Genomic DNA, 20,600 nt, shown 5'->3' with positions numbered 1-20,600 from the left:
CTTCATGCACTCAACTGTCACAGCTTTAATTACACAGCGGAGTGCACAGTGTATAGTGCGTCATCTGGGACACAACTTTATTCTGACCATCTAGTCTTTAGTCTGACCAACTTTACCTATCATCTGTCAGAACACACACTGAGCTAGTCAAACCTGTAGACCATCTTTGCAGTTACATTTTAGACGGTTTATTTATCAGAAATTAGATAATCTCCAACATTTATTGATCACTTTGATCAAGTAATAAGGAAGCTGGAATATAAATGACAATCTGGCAAACATGATCTACCAGCTCGAGCAGTTCAGCCTGTGTTTTGGCAGCTGGTAGTTGGTCTAATTTGTGTTTTTTTTTTTTTTTTTTGTAGTAGGGATGGGGTTATTCCAGGAATCTTTTCAGAAAGGGCTCTACTTATGGCCTTGAAGGGTTAACCTATTCAGAGACAAACCGAAGAACCACTGAGGAAGGAAATGCTCCACTTAATGAAATGTTGTCAATGTTGTAAAAGCACAAAAACCTGGTACAGTTAATTCATAACACTGAAATACTCTGGTACGTTCCGATGAATTCATTCTTCTAAGAAATTGTATATATACTTATATACCAAAAATGCTGTTATACATACCATGTTCTTGTAAACGCTAAAACGAATTGAATTTCCATGAAAAGTTATCAACTTGAAATGAGTGGACATTTCTCTGAGGAAAAACAGGGGACATTCTAAAGCTAAAAGCTTGTAAAATGCTCGAAAACAACAACCAAGTAACAGCAAATCATGATATTTATATTTGGGGTCATTCATTTGCATTTTATATAATAGACAGTGCTTATAATTTAAGCACTGTTACATTAAACAGTGTTAAGCTGTTTATGGTAAACTTTATAATGAGAAAAACTGCTTTTTATTTAGTTTATGGGGTGATACATTTTCATAATAGTCAGTAGTTAATTAATACATTAAGGAGATGTTTCTACACCACCGATTCAACAAATGATGCATAGTTAGCCATTTTAAGAATGTTATATTGTCATATTTTAATTACAGTGGATAGTGATTATGACGGAATGGACGGAGTATGACAAGGAAAGTGTGCGAGAGAGATCGGGTGTGGTTTGGTCGTTGTTATGCTATACTAAGCCGCTTAATCTTTTTTTATGATGTGTTTTAGAAAGTCCTCACAGAAGTAGGATTCATAACAACAGAAGGAAAAGAGCTGAAACACCCTGGAAAGATATCCAAGCTGATAAATGCACTGATGGCACTGATTCATTTCCATGAAAAAGCAAAGTGTGCAAACCCGGTTTATCATTAGATTTTGTAAATGGCACAAATCATTTCTACCTGAACACCGACTGTAATGCTTATTGTTATGTAGTTTTATTATATATAGATGGCACAGCCACACCTAGAATTATGTGGGAGATGAGGGAAAGTTGCCAGCTAGTTGAGATAAAGACATAGCTTGCAGCAAGGAAAGAAATTCCAGCTGGGTGAGGTTTAAAAAAAAAAAAGAAAAAAAAAAAAGCAGCACCTCAAGGCTGTGATTTCATAACCTTGTACTAAAAGCTACACCCTGAGTGTCACACAACATCAAAGTACTTTAGACATGGGCTGAGTCAGAGGTTTCCAAGCCTACCCAAACACATACACACAGCCACGCCCTGCTTGGTTTGCACACACCATGCCCTACCTGAACTTGACCTCAAACACACACACACACACTACACTCATGATGCGTCCCAAGTCACATCCTGTGTACGTCTATCCTATCAATACCACACCCTGCTTAAACATGCGTGATTTAGCCTGTACGATTCACTATTTGTGTTCTAAAGGTGATAAAGGAATACTTATACATGAAACAGCCTGTCTAAAATGGATGTTGAAGAATTAGTAAACTTGAGTGAAGTAAATTATTTCTTGATTAATACCATGTCAGGTTTTTAGGCCTCCTATGTGAATAAGGCTTACTCAAATGTCAGAACATTCAACATTCCATGTATCACATGATGAATTTGATTATACTTTTTATAGTCTAAATGCCAAAGATTTTCATGGCAATTTGAACAGGGACATCGTTATGCATGCTTTAAAGCCAGAATGACTCCCTAGCATGTTAAACAAGGCCCTTTATTTTAATGCATGCAAATAACTTGGGGGAAATAAGTGGTGCACAGTCTGCACAGACCAAAAATGGAACAATGATGGTCCTTATGATGCGTGCTACAGGCTTCAGCACAGAGATCCGCTCAGTTCAGTAGAAACAAAGCCTTCGGCCAGTCACCCGAATGACAAGCTAACCATACCTGCTGAGTCAGAGATCAGAACATGCAGCTCATCATGATTATTTCTTAACACCAGTGATTCTATGAAGGAATAATACAGCTGCAAGTCCGAATTTGTATCTGCTATAATGAAACTAGCCAAATCCGGTGACCCATCCAGCTCGTTTCACTTATTAACTGGCATAAACATTCCAAAGCCAGTACACGTGATCTCAAGATGAATACACCTCCTATATAGAGTTAGAGAACATATCTAAACAAACAGCACTATGAATAGCAAGGAGCTATCAAAACAAACATCATTCAGGGTTTGGTTAAAAAATCATCCCAAACTTTGAACATCCCTCACAGCACCATTAAATCTGCTATTCAAACAAATTTAAAGAAAATGGCACAACCATAAACATTCCTAAAAGAGGCCATACACCAAAAGTCAGTGATTGGGTAAAGAGGAGATCAGTCAGAGAATCTAGAGGCCAAGGGTAATGCTCAACATGATGCTCCCACCACCATTCACTGTGAGGATGGTGTTCTCTCCGTGTCGAACAGTATTGGGTTTCTGGGAAATGTAGAACTTTTTGCCAAGACCAAAATGTTCAGTCAGACCAGAGCACCTTTTCCATCTTCTTTTTATTTTCATCTCCCCGAGTCTCCAACATGCCTTCATCAAACAGGATTTCATATGTCTCACCACTCTTCCATGAAGTCCAGCTTTCTGGATTTAGTTATCCTGTGAACAGCTTCTCCCAGCTGAGCTGTGGAGCTCTCCAGCTCCTTCATAGACACCCTCTTGGTTGCTTCTCATTACCCGGCCACTGATTTTTGGTGGATTGCCTCCTCTAGGCAGAGTTAGGGTTGGGCCAAATTTGTCGCATTTTTAAATAACGGATTTCATAAGGATGTTAAAAGTGTAGGATATTTCAAATTTTCCCCTTGGGATCAATAAAGTAAGTCATTAAGATATTTAGTAAGTAAGTAAAACAGTAGGTCAGTCAGTAAGTACATACTTCAGAAAGTCAATAAGCAAGTCAGTCGATCAGTAATTAAGTTACTAAACTAGTAAATGAATCAGAAATTAAGTCAGTCCATCTTGTCCTTCATCTAGTCTTTTTTTTTTTGCTTTTTCTTTTTATCAAACTTTGTCCAGGACTTGTTTTGGTGTTCAGGATGCTGTTTGTTTAGGTATTTTCTCTAACAAACTCATTTATGCATTTATAATGAGATCATACTTTAATTGCATACAACTCGACTCCATTGAACTAATTACGTGATATCTGATGATGACGGGTTTATGGGCTTCACACTAATCGGGGTGCATATTAGGGTATTTATGCGACCCCCCCCAATTTGTATTAATTTTGCAAACTATATTGATCACACAAACTGTACTAGGAAAATCAAAAGTTTTATTAGATTATAGGCCGTGAGTAATACGCTTTCAATCTTCAAAACGGATTTGCGTTCCTACAAATCTAATGATTTATGGTTTAACTGTTGTATACTTAAGGTCTGATTCGTGAAAGGTGAATCAGTGCCGTCTAGACGACTCGGTGAGTCACAATTAAATGGTTCACATTAAATGACCATGGTCACACATTATCATGTCTGGAAGTAACCACTGTTTATTATTCAAATGTTATAACTCGATTTAACAGGCAAATGGGTGACAAGCTGGAGTTTCTCAGGCCCTTTCTAGTGTGTGTGTGTGTGTGTGTGTGTGAAGAGTGCCTTGAAGATCAACAGGTTAAAGCAGGAAACCAACTTAAAGACCGTGCAACACACACCCATATACTGAAGAACAGCTTTAAAAAAATACTTGATGCATTATAAATTAGAAATACTGCTGTATACATAATCGTGTACATGTTGCACTCGTGTCCACATCGGTAAGGCGAGAGGTTTCGAGGAAACGTTCTGGATAAATTCACCAGATAAGATACATAAAGGAGGAGTGTCGAGGCCATTAGAGACTCTGAGAAACCATATCTGTAGTGGAGTGCTTAATACTCTTCCTGCTTCTTTAAATCTAGCGACAACAAGAATCGCATAGCGTGTGCACATTTTCTGATTACATCCTTATAAAAAAAATAATGATAATTAAAAAAATAGTGTATAAATCGTGGACTGGGTGGGCTGATGATCTTCTCCAGCAGTTAAGGCACAAGACACAGTCATAGCTGCGAAACTAGTCACATGACCAGCTTTCTGTCACAACACTTTTTGAAATGTTAGACATAGTGTACACATTCGGACAGTTTTAGTTAAGGGAGTGTTCTTTGTACAAAAGCGTTATATCTTGTTTTTATTTATTAACCACCCGCTGAGAATTAAACACAATTTAACATAAATGGCAGCGCTATAAGGCGACTGGGGAAAAAAAAAAAATTAGCCATGTATACAAGCAAGCATATTATACCACAGGTCTTATATATAGATTTATATATTATGGAGGTGGAGATTTTAGCTGATTTTCTCTTAGGTGAAATAACCTACAGCTGGCAGGGTGGCGGTGTAGTTTAAAAAACAACAAAAAAAAAAATCAGCCATTCCTGAAACATTTAAGAATATATTTACACAAAAAAAAATCCTCACTCTATATCATCATAATAATTAAAAAAAAAAAAAAAAAAAACATTCACACAAAAATATAACATTTGAAATAATTATTAGCACCAGTGTATCAGGTAAGTCTTGCTACGCAAATGTACAAAGTTGCATAGTGTTGAATTTTTTTTTCGCCTTGAAAATAAAACCGTGAACGCGAGATTGGCAATAAGTAAGCAGCAGCTTTTATAGAAGACGATGGCGTTAAACGTAGCGTTAAAGAACTGTGTGAAACGTGTTTAGATCACTGAGCTGAACGTGAGCTGGATACGCTCGTGAGACAAGACGAGATGAGCTGAATACTGTACTGTAGTGTGTGTTACTAACTCTCTCTGCACGGCCGCTGATAGTAGGCTTCTATAACTTCGAGAGAGAGAGAGAGAGAGAGAGAGAAGAGGCAGATTACCAAGAAAACAGCAAATAAGATTCCTTCACTGTCCGTTTTCTGAACCAAATGGTAAATAGATGGCGTTATAAAGTAATGTGATGGGGGGGGAAAAAAAAAAAAAAAAAAAAGAAATCACTTAATTCTCCAAGCAAACCGACGTGACTGCATGGCACTGGGATTGAAGGCAGGATGGAGGAGGAATAAAAGTTCTGGAGGTGACCTCAAGAAGACACCTCTCCAAGCCTGTCTTTTCACACGGTAGTATGATTGAATATCTGGTAATAAAAAAAAGCTGCTAATGTCTGTGAATTGTCGAGTTTAAAAAAAAAGAAAAATGTGGCTTCACTGATAAGAAAACACAGCTAAAACAAACGAGACAAAAAACAAAACAAAAACAAAACACAGTGAGATTTTGGTAAAGGATGGCATCTCGCCCCAAATGTTAGATGACGACAGGTGTGGTAGAGACGAGAAGTGGTGGAGGTGGAGGGAGGAGAGGATGAGGGGAGAGGTTAAGGCCGCTCGAGGGATGGCGTGTTGAAGCAGCCGTTCGGCAGAGTGTTCTTGATGTCGTTGAGGTTGGCGATGTCGGCGCGGATCTCGCGGATCTGCCGGTCGTAATCGCCGATCATATCCTCCTGGCCCTTGGCCATGTCGTTCAGCTCCTTCAGCTTCCTGTCCAAGTCGCTGCCTGCCATTTTCTCCTTGGCCTCCTTCAGCGATCGGTCGATCTGGTCCAGCTTACTCAGATCCACCTTGTCAATGTTGCCTGCATGATCAGAGCACAGGATTGGAACAGAAAATCTTTCCCAGGACACACGCGGCGAATGCAGACAGTAATGAATTCTGAGCTCACCTAGCTGGCCGAGTAAGTCTGTGATTGCGTTGAGCACGGTGCGGACGGAGTTTTTGGCTTTGCGGGCGTTTTCTTCTGCTTCCTTCGCGTTGTCTGATGCCTGTGGACGAGACGGACATGGTGGTGGACATGACGGTTACTGTGTGCGCTAGGACTGTAGGACTGTCACAGTTTCACCGTTAGTCCTGGGAGTATGATCTAACGTGTATCGTTACCACCGGTCAGTCGTTCTTATCCCTTCTGTATCTGACCGTCATACACAGATAGGCTGGATTCTGAGTCCCTAAATCATACTACAGCAATCTTAGTTTTTCAGCAGGGGCTGTTCGTTTTCTTAGGGGTTATTTTGGGCTCAGTGTGCCGCCTTTCCTCACAGCCACTCAATCCACCCTTCAGCTTACAATAACAACATAAATACGGACAGATCATCGAAATAAAATAAGAAAGAACAATTAGCGTCCAACTGTTAGAACAAAAATTTTAATTAATTAATTTTAATTTTAAGAGTAGATCATCCCACTGTGAACGTGTCAAACTGTAGAACCCAGAGTGTCTAGATTAAAAAGAAAAGGTAAAAGGAACGAATTATATCGTGAATCAGACTGATTGTTGTTATTGGTATGCTGCTGTGACGCTTCACGTTCGCTTTGGTGACCAGTAAGGTGGTGTTATGTATTCCTTACTCTGTTATCCATCTACGGCACGCACAAGCCAATCCAGTAGCAAACACCACTCTGTATTTACCATAGAAGCCATCATCATGTCCTGCATCGCGTCTTCTTTCTTCTTCTCCAGCTCGGTCTCTGCCTCTGCCAGCTGCTTCATCATGTCCTTCACCTCGCCGTCCAGCTTCATCGTGTCGTCAAAGGCCTTTTCTGCATCCGCTTTGGTTTTAGCAGAACCCTGCGCGGGAGAACGGGAAAGTGGTTACCGTGTGTTACTTAGCGCCCTCGAGCATTCACTCTGCCCCGTCGGACTATTTGCGGATACCTTCTGGACACTGCTGGCGATTTTCTCGGCTTCCTCCGCTTTGGATTTGGCCTCTTTGGCGTCGGCCACCGCGTTGCCGAGGGCCGCCTCAGCCTGCCGAGTCTTCTCGTTGGCTGCATTGATTGTCGCGTTGATTTCTGGGATCCGTTTCAACGCCTCTTCCGCGGTGGTCTTGTTGTCGTTCACTCTTCTATCGAAGTCTGCATAGAGGCGTGAGCAACATGGGTATAATGACAAAAATCAAACACCGCACTCCCACGAGAGGAACGTTTTCAACAAGATCCAAGTTTTTATCATATAAGAAGGGATTCGGAGATTATGATACGACTACGGGCGCTGCATGTGACCTGAAACAAGACCTGATACTCCGAGCAAATTTGAACAATAATAGCTGGGACTCAGGGTCTGTTTCTGACCAGCTGTGCTACTTACGTCTATGATAAGTGTTTATGCCAAGGCCAGTGTTTAAAAGAATTAAAAAAAAATACAAGTTATTACACTTGTATTTAATATATACACACTACCGGTCAAAAGTTTACACGCACTCATTCTTTCTTTTTATTTTTTCCCCCACAAAACTCCGGAGTAACACAAATGGAACGATGGGAATTATGTTGCGATGATAAAAAAAAAAAAAAAAAATCCAAAATAAATCAAAATGATTTAATATTTCAGCGTCTTCAAAGTAAACACACTTTTTGCCGAGAATTTCCAGAAAAGTATTATATTTTTTGTCTTCGACGCCGATTTCACACGTTTAATCACACACCTTCAGATCGAAAGATTTTTAACATCATGAGAAACACGTCAGTCAAGTGTCCACAAACTTTTGACTGGCAGTGTATATAATAAATAAAAGTAACATTTCAAGAAATTCAGTCTAATACTACGGAATTTTTTTGATACTTTCATTATATTGATATATATATATTGGTAGTTCTTTGTAAAGATCTATCCATCCATGTGACTGTTACACAGTGCGGACAACAGGTGGCGCTCTACACCAGCTGACTGTTATGTGTTTGAAATGTACACAGGATAAGTTGAATTTCTTCTGGCATTTTCAACTCAATTAAAATAAATAAGTATATATATATTTTTTCTTTAAAAAACAAAACAAAACAACAACCAACAAACGAACAAACACATTCAGCATCTGCAAACCTCATTTACCTCGGAGGTTGTTGAGAATGTCCTTTGCCTCCTGGTATGTGGACAGGCCTTTCTTTGCTGCATCCTCTGCCAGGGCCTTGGCTGCGTCTGCCCGTGCCAGCAACTGATCCGCTGTCTGAGCAGCACGAAGTAAAAGTAGAGAAACGTGAGTGGGCAAGAAAAAAAAAAAAAAAAAGAAAGGGAGAAAAAAAAAAAAAAAAAAAAAAAAAAAAAAAGAAGGGATGGAAACTTCATTCAACCGTGCAATTATTTACCACTTGAACTAAAGCGATTTCACCGAGCTCTTTTCTGTGTTTGAATTACTGTAATTAGACGCACAGGCAACATCCAAAGAAGTGCATAAAATAAAATAACGTACAAGCGGCAAAACGTAAGGCATCTCTTTTGACCGAATCTGCCAGGATCACTTTACAAAGCCTGGGTGTGTATCCATACAGTGTCATTTTCTTACTATAAAGTGTGTGCTCAGGGATCAGCTCTTTCATTAGCGTGACATTTCACCCAGTTAGAACAGGACGAGGCTGGGGACTAAAAGATTCATCATCTTTCATCACTTTTAAATCTGGACCTCCCTGCAGCCTGGCCTGCATTCTCTCGAATAACTGTGTAACGAAGCTCGTTAAACAATCTCTAAGCCTGCACGTCGGTTTGTAAACAAACAAATGGGGCCATTATGAAGAAATGGAAGGAAATGTTGCTTGCTTAAACACCAATTATCACTAATACACCAAACTGAATGTATTCGTACAATAGCGGGAGCACAGCTGAGTGTGTGTGTGTGTGTGTGTGTGTGTATGTATATATATATATATATATATATATATATATGTAAAAGAAAAGCACCTGTTGCTCAGTCTTCCCCTTCTCCAGCAGTCTGCGGACTTCATTTTCCTTGCTTCGCAAGTCTTCTCTCAGATCATTGTATTCCCTCTCGGTTTTATCGATCAGCTTATCCAGGTCCGATGCCTCCTTCTTGATTTTATTGGCTTCGTCCTAAAAGCACAATGGTTGTTCATATAGTAATTTCGTGAAGTACAGTATTACGTACCTCAACAGCTGGATTACGTTCATGTTCTGAGGAGTACGTGGAATTGATTTTACACTCTAAAATCTTTTAACGTAATAAAATAAATAAATAAAAATAAATCTCTACCTCTAGAGATTTGATATCAAACGGAGGCAGGCTGGTCAGGTTCGCGTAGATCTTCATAGCCTTGTCTCCTGCTTCTTCTGCTTCAGCTCGTACTTTAGTGGCCTGTTTCTCCAGGTTCTTCGCCAGATCCTTTGCCTCATTGTACCTGCGGAAGAGTCCGTTTACAGTTCATGAAGTGTACTGCATGTAGAGTGGCAACTCTCTTACTCGAAAGACACACACTTCTTGTTCAGGTCATCGATGTCCTTGTTGATCTTGTTCTCGCCGTCCAGAGTCTTCATCAGCAGGTTGTAGGCCTTAGTCGACGTGTCGTTGGCGTCTTTCGCGATCTTCTCAATCTGATCCGCGTCTGTCTTGTGCCTATGTAGAGGAATAAAACCGGTCAACCAAAGTGCCACCCGGGGGCGGTCCGCTCCGAAAACCGATTAGTCAACCGACTAATTTTAAACTGATACCGAATGAAAACATAACAGAACTGAAATACTGCTGAACTTTATCAGAAAACAAATAAACAGTACTGACTGTACCATGAAAATGTACTGCACTTTATATATACACACACACACACACACACACACACATATATATATATTAAAGTAAATAAGATATACATCCAATATAACTAGAGTGCCTTTATAATTATCCCACAGGATATAAAGAAATCTTTACTGACATGTCAATCAGATGTAAAGAATCTCTGTGAGGCTGTGTCTGTAGGGTTTACACAGAAACAAAAACCAAAAAAACCAACAACAATCCAGTGAGAAATCAGAGGGGAATCACTAGACTTGTCCGAGCTGAAAGTAAGTCAACTGACCGGGACTAATCACTCTTTACAACCACGGTAAGCAGGAAAGCATCTCAGGTGATGTTTGGCTGATTGGATGATTGCACGAAAGAACATTAAAGTGGCCGGTGTGTGTATATTAGCTGCGGTTATGTCTACTGGTCGTTTCATTAAAAAATTGAAAAGAAGCTTTCCAGATGCATGCAGTTCATAAAATTGTTTACTAATCCCGGGAATAAATAATTCCATGACTTCACCTCCCCGTATAAATCGAGTCCAATTCAAATAGGGCAATAATTACTATCTTTAAATCTTACTTCTCTGCCAAATTGCGAGCCTCCTCAGCCAGGAGCGTCATGTTGTTCGGATCTCCAGTAGTCGTGGGAATTTTGATATCCTGGTGAGAAGAAAAACACATTCATTACTCTCTAACACACTCATGTCATCACGTTAGTCCAAAGTAACGGTAAACGTCAGCTCTATTAAACGTGCCGTCTTCTACAACAACCCACCACTTTGCTGATGGCATCCTTCGCCTTGTCCAGCTCCTCTCTAGCCCGCTCGATGAGTTTTTCCGTCTTGCGCACTCTGCTGCGTGCCTTATCCGCCAGGTTTCCGGTGTCTTCCACCGTGTTCCTGATGTTCTGCAGCCGGTTCCACTGCGTCGTCAGCGTGCTGTTGATGCTCTTAAGGCGATCTAAGAGGTCTTTGTCCACCTCTGTGGAGGTTAGAACGACACACGCGTGAGCAGCATGCTGGAAAATCATGCGGAACAGTACAAGAGCGAGACTGTATGCTGGCGTCTAAGGTAGGCGGTACCTTTGCTGGCCTGAGCCTCCTTTAGTAAATCCATGATGGTTTTCTCAGCCTCTTTGAGGCGGTCTTCGAAGGCTTTGTCGCTCACCGTATCCTGGCTGCCCAAATTGTCGATCAGATTCTGCAGGTCGTGGAGCTTCTGTCTCTGCTGGTTCACCTGCGGGACAAACGGAGAGAGGACACGTTCGCTGCAGCGGCTACGACAGAGGCGTTGTACAATATTTACTATTAACAATAGTTTTTTCCCGGTCTACCATAGTATGATCTTTTGTGGTCGGAACGTTAAAAGATCTGTAAACAAACTATTATGTATTAAAATCTGACCAATATGGCCAGGAATTCAGGAGAAGAACTGATCATGCTCTCTGTGTGGAAAGGGAATCTGTCCTAGCCAAACATGGGCATCGGTTAGCTTACTTACTTACACGCTTTCAAAGCGTGCTCAGCCACCACGTGCTGTTGCAAGGGCAGCGGATTGGAAACACGAGACGTCACCATTTTGCAATACGACTGAGTGCTAGAATGGATTTTGTTCCTGGTTCTACTTTACGGCGTGATGCACATCTGATCTCCTGGGGTTTGTATGCCTGTAGAGTTTACATCCAGTGCGAGCGAGTGGACACATCTTGCTGATCAGACTGGTTTGAGCTGACAGGGAGACTACATTAACTCCAAAAACCACTCTTTACAACCGTGTTGAGCAGAAAAGCATCTCGGAACAGCGGAGGGCTGGATGGGGTTCCACTCCTGTCAGCCAGGAACAGGAATCTGAGCCTGAGAAACTGGACAAATGTGCAAGGCACGTGCTTCTGATCACTGAACTGATCACTTTTTATTCCTCCGCCACTCTGCATGACTTTTTGTCTTCTTGAGAACGAGGGGTTGGAACGATCGGAGGATTTGTATGGAATTACCTCTGCAAATTTTGGAATTGATCTATACAGCGTCAAGGTCACGGCGAGGTCAAATGTTTGAAATCTTCAACAGAAGTATGTTTTAAGGGTGTTCGAGGCGTACGAATTAGTAACTAGACTTGTTGATGAATTAGCAAAAATAATAGCTCAAAATTCGGAGTTGTAGGTAGGTAGTATAGATCGTTTCAATATTATGTATTCAAGTTAGACACCTGCGACCTAAATCATATAAAAGCCTTCTCTGTAGCGTTGGACTGCTCTTACCTTGTTCCTGACGAGACTGTAGCAGTTGGGACACTGCTGGCAGCCAGAAATGGAGCGGTTGTAGAAGTAGTTCTCCTCGCACATATCACAGCGACTACCGACGAAGCCGGGGCGACACTCGCAGCGGCCGTCGTCTCTGCACTGAGCTGCCCGGGAGCCCTCGGGGTCGCAGTCGCAGGCTGTGAGAAGAGACAGAGGGGCAAGATGACGGGGACTTCCGCTAAAGATAGAAACACACCCGTGCACCCGTAATGAAATCTTAATCGAGTCTCTTACGTTTGCACCCGGACGAGCTGAAGCCGAAGTTGTTGACTTCACAGCGCTCGCAGTGCTGACCTGTGACCCCGGGCTGACACTCGCACTGTCCACTCACAACGTCGCACTGGCCGTTAGTGGAGCCGATGGGGTTGCAGTTGCACCTGAAAGACCAATCGTTTAAAATGGCAAATCAATCACGTCAAAACGAAATCAGCGTTGTCGTTACTGTAATGTGCCTCAAGGTACCGTTGGCAGCCTTTTCCGCTCTGCAGGTTGTAATAGCCGGGCTCACAGGCGCTGCAGTCTCGGTTGACGACGTGAGGGAGACACTCGCACTGCCCCGTTACCTGCATGCAGCTCGTCTGGCTGTTCACCGTGCCGTACCGGTTGCACGAACAAGCTACAGAGGTGAACAGGAGAGGAAGGGTCAAAAGTCCTGCTCTGATATGGTCAGCACTGCAAGTAATGCATTAGTCTGACTGATTTTTATCATAACATAGTGCACCTCCAGGCAACGCCTTCACCGGCAGACTTGTTGGCTCATTACGGGCAAACCTTTTGGAATATCATCGTTCTTTTGAAAATTTCTGTCCGGATTGGTCTGAAGGTGACGTATGCCAAATCTGGTGGCAACTGAACATAATTTTGACAGAATTTTGACAATTTTCAAGATGGTGGAAAATCTAATGAGGTGTAAAGTGATGTAGGCTCATAGGGCGCGTTGAACTCGTGCACTGAATGTCTGGATTTTTAATTTTGGACGCGTGGTTCAAAGGTTATGACCATAAACATGCATCCAGATGAGGCCTAAATTTGACCAGATGGTGGCGCTAGGCCCAAATTTGGTTAGAATGTTTTTTTGACCCTCCCCAATAGGTGGGCTGAATTTCACAACTTTTTTTTTTTTCTTTTTTTTTTACCAGATGGGCTGCCACAGACGCCCTATGAAGAAGGAGAGGAAGACGTAAAATAACAATAGGGTGTCTACGTACCTTTGGTGCTTGACCCCCTAATAATAATAATAATAATAATGCTTTAAAGTGTTGTGTAAAGAAAACAAGAGAAACAGAATAGTAAAATACGCCAATAGGACGTAGTGCAGTTGATGCATTGTGCATAAACACAGGAAGTTGGGCCAGCTGTAATTACACTACAGTTTAGCTAAGAACCAGACATGACGCAGTGGGACGGTGAACGAACAGCATACTTGTGTGCGTTTACTCTGCTCCCGCACGTCACTCGAGACGGAAGCTGTCTCATGAGACACGCTTTCGGTGCGGAACCGGCGGTCCTGGAAGGAGGTACTCACGTTTGCACTTTTCGGCCTGGTTGCTAGCCAAGGCGTTGCCATAGAAACCGTCCTTGCAGCGATCGCAGAAAAAGCCGTCGGTGTTGTAGATGCACTTGAGGCACTCGCCACTTTCGCGGTCGCAGTTCCCCACAGCGTTGGGGTCGATGTTGTTGTTGCAATTACACGCCCGGCACGTAATCCCGTTCCCGTTCCCGTTTCCGAAGAACCCGTCGTCGCACAGCTCGCACCGTTTCCCTAGGTACAGACACGAGACACAATTACGATCGACAGGAATGATAATCGAACACGGAAACACTAGCAGAAGTAACATTTGAGCTTGAGCAGATTCAGCAACGGACCTGTGGTGCCGAGCGGACAATTGGTGCACACCACCTCTTTGGTTTTGGGCACGACTGCGCAGGAGGCGCCTGCAGGACACGGGCACGGTTTACAGTCCGAAGACGAGCCCACCGTGGCGTCGCCATAGAAACCATCCTTACACCTCTCGCAGCTCATGCCAGATGTGTTGTCCTCGCAGTTACACATTCCTGTAAAAGAGAGAAAGACGGTGTGAGGGCATGGCCGAATAACGCCACGACTATATAAACAGACAGACAGACAGACACACTGTAGGTATGAACGTGTTATGAACGTGAGTGACCTGTTACGGGGTCACAGGTGTCGCTGTGGCCATTGCAGTTGCAGGTTTCACAGGGGCTGAATTGACCCAGCTCTGGTCGGCTCCTCCTGTATCCAAGAGAGCACCTCCCGCAGTGCTGACCCTCGTAGCCGGGAGGACACGAGCACTTCTCCACCCAGCGCGCTGGATCCCCATGTCCTCGCCGCGCAGTCACCAAAGACACATTATCCAGATATCCGGCACCTGGACGCCAATAGATTAGTTTAGATTAGGCTCCATCACGGGGTGGGCGATTTCCCTTGCCGCTGACACCTGTGGCTTGGTCATTAGGAATCTAAATCTACATCTGCGTTTCTGTAAAGCTGCCTTGAGACATGGCTACTGTTAAAAATGCAGAAGCATACTTCTCTCGCTGTAGGTTCCACGGATCTTGATGGAAGTAAGGTTGTGGAGGAGCTTCTGGAACTTTCCGTGCTCAAGCTCTGGACTCCAGGTAGAGACTGAGGTGTGATGGAGCCTGTCAAAGACAACGCGCGTATTATTTAAAACTCCTTTAATGTCGCTGACTGATGGGAATATCGTCAGGACCCGTACGTTCATGGAATCGTCCGATTTGAAACGTTAACGCTTTCGATATCTTTTTTCCTTAATGGCGTTCCAGTTGGCTGCAACGCTGATCGTTATTTTACTCTGACCTGAACACGAGCGCAGCCGTCCTGACGTCAGCTTACCTGAACACAAAGGTCTGCATTTGGTCTCCGGGGTAAGCGTTTCCCTGAGCGATGAGGGGCACAGCGACGCGGAGTCCTGCCCCCTCCAGCACCACGTCCTCGGCTGAAAGACGAGCGTCACGCCGATCCACCCGGAAGCTGAGGGTCAGGTTCTGACCGTAGCTCAGGACGTGGTTCCCCAAAAATTTCTCTACAGGAATAAGTAACGCATTAACCAGTTAGCACGGACACTCTGTCCTCTCCGCCACACATCACTTGGCATGTAGTTCCAAATTCTGGACTGAGGCTTGAGCTCCAATACTGGGCCTCGTTTATCAAATCATTTAGTAAAGCTGGGGGTAAACGCTTTCCTAGGCCAAACTGAACTGAAAACTCCTCCTCCTGTGCAATAAGTATATAAACGCCGATCATTTGTTAATTACAATCATTTGTTTGTTTTGTATACCGTGTATCGTACATGCAGCCGTACCTGGAGCCACAAAGTATATGGGGAAGTAGTCTTCAGAAACAAGCGAGATCTCGTGAGAGCTCGGAGACCACTGCACTGCCACGCTGGAGCCGTCTCTCTGCTGACCCGTCCAGCCTTCGTCACCTGACGACGTGGAAAACACGACGCGTTGATCAGCAAAGCACAGCTACACGCACATGGTTTCTCAAACGTGTGCGCGAGACTCACCTCGGTCGAAGGTGGACGTGATGGTGTGCACGCTGTAGCCTTCTGCACTCTCGCACACGGTGGAATGGTGGAAGCAGAAGCATGGCGTGCATCCCTGAGGGTTCTGAGGGTCCAGGTTGAAGAAGCCGAGCTTACACCTGAGTAGCGTGCAAATCACGGGCTGTTAGTTAAGATCTACCGAACATCCAGGAACCCAAAGATGGCTTAGCTAAACAACGCAGCTAAAAGTTTAAACAGAGCTCGTCGTTAGCTACGTAGGTTCTCGGCGCCCGATTCGCCCGTTTCCAAACATCGAGCCTCGGACTGTACGGAAACTGAAAGCTTGTAAGGGGGAGCGGGGAGGGGTTGCTGTCATTATTTCTAGTTATTATCTCATTATTTCAACTCCCAGACAATCTGATCACACAGCACTGCTAGTAACTAATAAACAGCTTACTGGTGCATGAACGAAAGGACAGGTCTGTCCAAGTCTTGCGTCGGAGCTGCTCTTCGCTTAACAGTCTACAGAACCGCACACAAAGGGGCTTGAGCTGCACTCCTCATTTCTAATTTGTTTCAAGTCCATAATGGTCCGCTGGAGTCATACCGCATATACCGAAATGGAAATTCTTGGCCGAAGCCGAAACTGAATATAATGAAAAACTTGTCCGAAGGCCGAAACCGAACATGTTTTTTCACGTTTTTTCCAATTATTTTGCCATTTTTTTCACCAATGCATAAATTAAATAGTCAAAATGTGCTTTTTAATATGTTGTCTTGCTTTTCAAAGAAAAAAATCAATTACAAAAACTACAATTTCAAAATATTTATTTAACACTGAACATTTTTTTCCCATTCCAGCAGGCATAGGCTACCAACAAGGCACAATATAACTTTAAATAAATAAACGAGTAAATAAAAATATTTTGATGTGGTGCTCTCTGAGCCCCTTGAATAGCCGATGTTAGGCCTGTAACTGACTGCTGAAAGAATGGAACACTCTGTAGCCTACAACAAAATGTGCATTAAAAAGTGCATTGACAAGAGTGCAGAAGCTGGTTCTATTGGGTTCTATACGGCTGATGATATTGGGATATATACCGCTCGCGTCCCTGTACACCTCGCCGAGTATTAGAGTAGATATAGGAATTTTCTGCCTGCCCGTAAATAAATACGTCTTTACCTGCTTCCGTACTCTACTCCCTTACGTCTCGCGACGTGACAGAAACAAAACAAACGCACGTATCCACGGATCGTGCATGCGCGCGCCCCCTCATCGAGGTCGTGACATTCGCGCGTCTCACTCTGGTTGCTAGGCTATCTGGTCGCGTCATCAAACACGCCACTGCGCGGTCAAATTTATTCGGCTGAACACCGAAAATGCTTTTTTTTGCTATTTTCGGCCGAATAATTTCGGTTGCCGAACATTCGGTGCATCTCTAATATATATATATATATATATATATATATATATATATATATATATATATATATATATATATATATATAAAAAAATATAACCTTTATTTTTAGAGTGTTTCTATATTATTGTACATGCAACAATGTAAACAACATTTATTTCTACCCAACTGCTCGTTGCATTTTATAACAAGACACTGAGGCTCCGTTATTAGTTGTGTACAGGCTGCCGAAATGTATAGTCTATATGGGCTAAAAGGAAATCAGCCTCAGCCTCACTTCTCCATACCATTCGGTGGTGCTGTTGCACTTCCGTACACAGAAATACAAAAAAAATCCAACACTGCTTAACTGCATGTTTACTCGTTTACATATTTAGAACTGAACTCTGTTTACATCGGTCATTCACTCCAACGAGGAGCAGGCCGTTTGTGTTTTAAAGACGTACTCATGTTTAGGCATACAGTCTCCTACTGAAAATGTGGATGTATGCATGTATATATAAAGGGGGATGGAGTGTATAGTTAGTACTGCGGTGGGGTAAGCTGGCCTGTCTGAAGGCCCTACATGGCATTGCTCAGGGAGGTTGCTCCTATCTCTGCGCTATTTTTTTCCTGCCTCCAACACTAATCCTAATTCTGTCTCTCACACATACTTCCCCAATTAGCTGTCTGTCTGTCGTCCCGTCCCACACACACACACACACAGAGGGACTTTCCAAAACGAGTAAACCTCTGAAAGCTTTTAATAACCGACAGCTGATTAAAAGCACATTTCCTCAGAGACGTGTTTAAAGCGGACTTTGCTGGGAATCTTTATAACATGTGGATGACTTGTTCGTACTGGGACACGAGCTGCTGGTATCTAATTTGAGAACAATGTGAACTGGAGGCCCTTTTTCTCGACGCCGTGCGTCAGCACTGCGGCATGTCCCGGTCCGCACACAGAGAGACAGAGAGAGAGCTGACCTGTCGCAGCTGAAGCCGTCCACGTTTTCCTTGCACTGGCAGCGTCCCGTATTGACATCGCACTCCTGTGTGCTTCCGGCAGGGTGGCAGGAGCAGGGGCTTTGGAGGAGCAGAATGAAAGAGAGACGTTACAGGGCAAGAATTTACAGCCACTGACTAAAATGGATCTGCAAATATGATCTTCCAGGAAGAGAGAGGAAAAAAAAACCAAAAAGAGAGAAAAGGAGACAAGAAACACTAGAATTAGAACTGGTACATTGTAAATTGTTGCTGTACGGCAAGAATGTGTAACGGTGGTGTTGTGACATGAAATAAACACGAGGGAGATCTAGTATGAGTAATATGTAATTTTATTGAAAATTCACAGGACTGGTGGGTGTATAATCTTGAGGAGAGCGGTAGGGGGAAGAAAATGGGGTGTGTCCTGGGGACATGGGATAGCCAGCAAGGGTGAAATAAGGAGACCACTGAGAGTGGGGCGGACTGACAGGTGAGAAGAGGGAAGAGTGGTCAGAGCCCAGATCAGAGAAGGCGGTGTCGTCCTCGGACTGGGAGCTGGAGGGAGGGTCAGGCGGAGGGTCTGTCTGTGTAGAGGCGTCAATACACACATTCACGGGGTGGATTCTGTATCTGAGAGGGGGGGAATTTCCATTTCCAGAGGGGATGCTGCGAAGAATGTCAAGTAGCACCATGATGCCAGCAGTGAGATGCGCAAGCTGATAACGTGTGTTTAGATCCAAGTCCACCCCCTCCAGTAAAGGAGAGAATGAAAAAAGACGGGCACCTAGACACACAGAAGCAGAAGCGGTATTAGGCGGATATTGACGAACTGGATTCACATTTTAAGATGAACACACTATGGTTTATTAGTCACAGAGAAAGAGAAACGCACACACATAGCTAACACACACACTCTTACACAGTCAAGGACGGGCGTGCAGACATAACATAAACACACACACATAGCATTATAACTTTATAAGAATAAAAAAAAGGAGTAGTAGGATATGTAGGATATTAGAAGAATAATATAATGATATCATATTGCTTATATTGATATATAAGCAGTATAACTATATATAAAATAGAGATATAGAGCAAATATGAAAGTAAATTATAAACCAGAAATACAGAAAAATGTCAAAGAAACTTACTCATAATTCAGATGGGGAAGATTCTTGTCTCGCGAGGAGGGGTCAGGCATGGTGTAAATGAGGGCCTTAATTTTAAGAGAGAACCATGAGGAGCCATTTATAATGGTAAATTGGAAAGGCCTCTTTCAACACACCATGGTAATGTAGATGAGCTCTTTTTTTTAACCCTATTGGTATTGATATCATAGTCTTATTAAAACATATTGGTTATCTACTGTGTAAATACAGTATAAATACTGGAGCTTGAGCTCCGGGTGTCAGATCACTTCTGAGAATTCTCGTCGGTGTGGATCTCGTGTGGTGGAACGGAACCAATAAATCTGGACCCTTGCTTCTTCTCACTCACGGCTGGTGTCTTTTTTTCATCTCCAACTGGGTTTGCAGATGTGAGTATTTGCTTCTATGTTGAATTTTTAAGTTTCTTCAGGTAATAGGCTAAATTTGAGGCTAAGTATGATACAGTCAAAAGTAACACGAAACGTATGAGATTACATTTCCGATTATGGCATTTTCCCGACTCGAGTTTTTTTGCCTTCGAGAAAGGAATTACAGTTGTAAAAAGTTCATGAATTCTTCATTCTTTCTCTTGAAACATAAAATTCTGAAAATGTCTGAAATTACAATAGATTCTTACTTTGAATGTGAAAAATAATGAATAAATACTATAAGAGAAGCCTAGTGTCTTTTTGTGCTATGTAGGCCTGTTTGAATTCATGAACGCACATACACTACATTTCACTATACAAAATACTCAAAATATACAAACTTGTTTAAATGACCAAAAAAAAGGTAAATGTTTACTCAGATAGTGTTTCAAGTTTTCCTTTAAGTAGCTTTGCCTAAATGATTCAATTAATCATATTTTGAGAGCCCTTTGATGACCATGCCATGTGAGTGCAGAAAAGAAAGTGCTTCCTGGTCATGTGACATGGCATTTTTTTTTTTTAAATGTCATGTCAAAGTTAAAGCCCACTTTTTCCAGTTAAATAGGAAAATAATAGTTTTATATTATTACCCAACAATGGAGATAAATTCATTGCTGCCATATGGCAACACCATGCGGTGAAGGGTTAAAGTGTACCTGCAGCCTGCCTCGGTCAGCGAGTGGAATCCGGGCTGGCAGCGGTCACACTTATCTCCCATGACACCCGGTTTGCAGCTACAACGACCTGTGTTGTCACACTGAGTGCTTTGAGAACCTGAAGAGGGGAAGAGAGAGAAGAAAAGACACACGCTCAGACGTTTTCTCTCTCTC

General features: G+C 42.8%; 1 protein-coding gene across 1 annotated transcript in view; it reads right to left on the bottom strand.

Moving 5' to 3' along the window:
• Nucleotides 1–869: 869 nt before the first annotated feature.
• The window catches only part of lamc1 (laminin, gamma 1), an 81,357-nt gene continuing 61,626 nt past the window's right edge, over nucleotides 870–20,600 (bottom strand). The window contains exons 6-28 of the mRNA XM_053627947.1: nucleotides 20,427–20,544; nucleotides 18,192–18,290; nucleotides 15,826–15,962; nucleotides 15,619–15,741; nucleotides 15,150–15,339; nucleotides 14,823–14,935; nucleotides 14,440–14,661; nucleotides 14,138–14,326; nucleotides 13,797–14,033; nucleotides 12,734–12,887; nucleotides 12,506–12,648; nucleotides 12,230–12,408; nucleotides 11,055–11,208; nucleotides 10,748–10,953; nucleotides 10,553–10,632; nucleotides 9,671–9,808; nucleotides 9,449–9,593; nucleotides 9,139–9,288; nucleotides 8,296–8,410; nucleotides 7,123–7,322; nucleotides 6,877–7,035; nucleotides 6,133–6,232; nucleotides 870–6,045 (exon numbers count right to left, since the gene is read on the bottom strand). Coding sequence (XP_053483922.1) covers nucleotides 5,789–6,045; nucleotides 6,133–6,232; nucleotides 6,877–7,035; nucleotides 7,123–7,322; nucleotides 8,296–8,410; nucleotides 9,139–9,288; nucleotides 9,449–9,593; nucleotides 9,671–9,808; nucleotides 10,553–10,632; nucleotides 10,748–10,953; nucleotides 11,055–11,208; nucleotides 12,230–12,408; nucleotides 12,506–12,648; nucleotides 12,734–12,887; nucleotides 13,797–14,033; nucleotides 14,138–14,326; nucleotides 14,440–14,661; nucleotides 14,823–14,935; nucleotides 15,150–15,339; nucleotides 15,619–15,741; nucleotides 15,826–15,962; nucleotides 18,192–18,290; nucleotides 20,427–20,544 — 3,608 coding nt within the window. The 3' untranslated portion in view covers nucleotides 870–5,788. The remainder of the gene's footprint in view (nucleotides 6,046–6,132; nucleotides 6,233–6,876; nucleotides 7,036–7,122; nucleotides 7,323–8,295; nucleotides 8,411–9,138; nucleotides 9,289–9,448; nucleotides 9,594–9,670; nucleotides 9,809–10,552; nucleotides 10,633–10,747; nucleotides 10,954–11,054; nucleotides 11,209–12,229; nucleotides 12,409–12,505; nucleotides 12,649–12,733; nucleotides 12,888–13,796; nucleotides 14,034–14,137; nucleotides 14,327–14,439; nucleotides 14,662–14,822; nucleotides 14,936–15,149; nucleotides 15,340–15,618; nucleotides 15,742–15,825; nucleotides 15,963–18,191; nucleotides 18,291–20,426; nucleotides 20,545–20,600) is intronic.

Source organism: Ictalurus furcatus, chromosome 7, assembly GCF_023375685.1.
Source record: "Ictalurus furcatus strain D&B chromosome 7, Billie_1.0, whole genome shotgun sequence".
Taxonomy (NCBI): domain Eukaryota; kingdom Metazoa; phylum Chordata; class Actinopteri; order Siluriformes; family Ictaluridae; genus Ictalurus; species Ictalurus furcatus.
The sequence above is the reverse complement of the archived record's forward strand: the minus strand, read 5'-3'. Positions and strand labels throughout refer to the sequence as shown.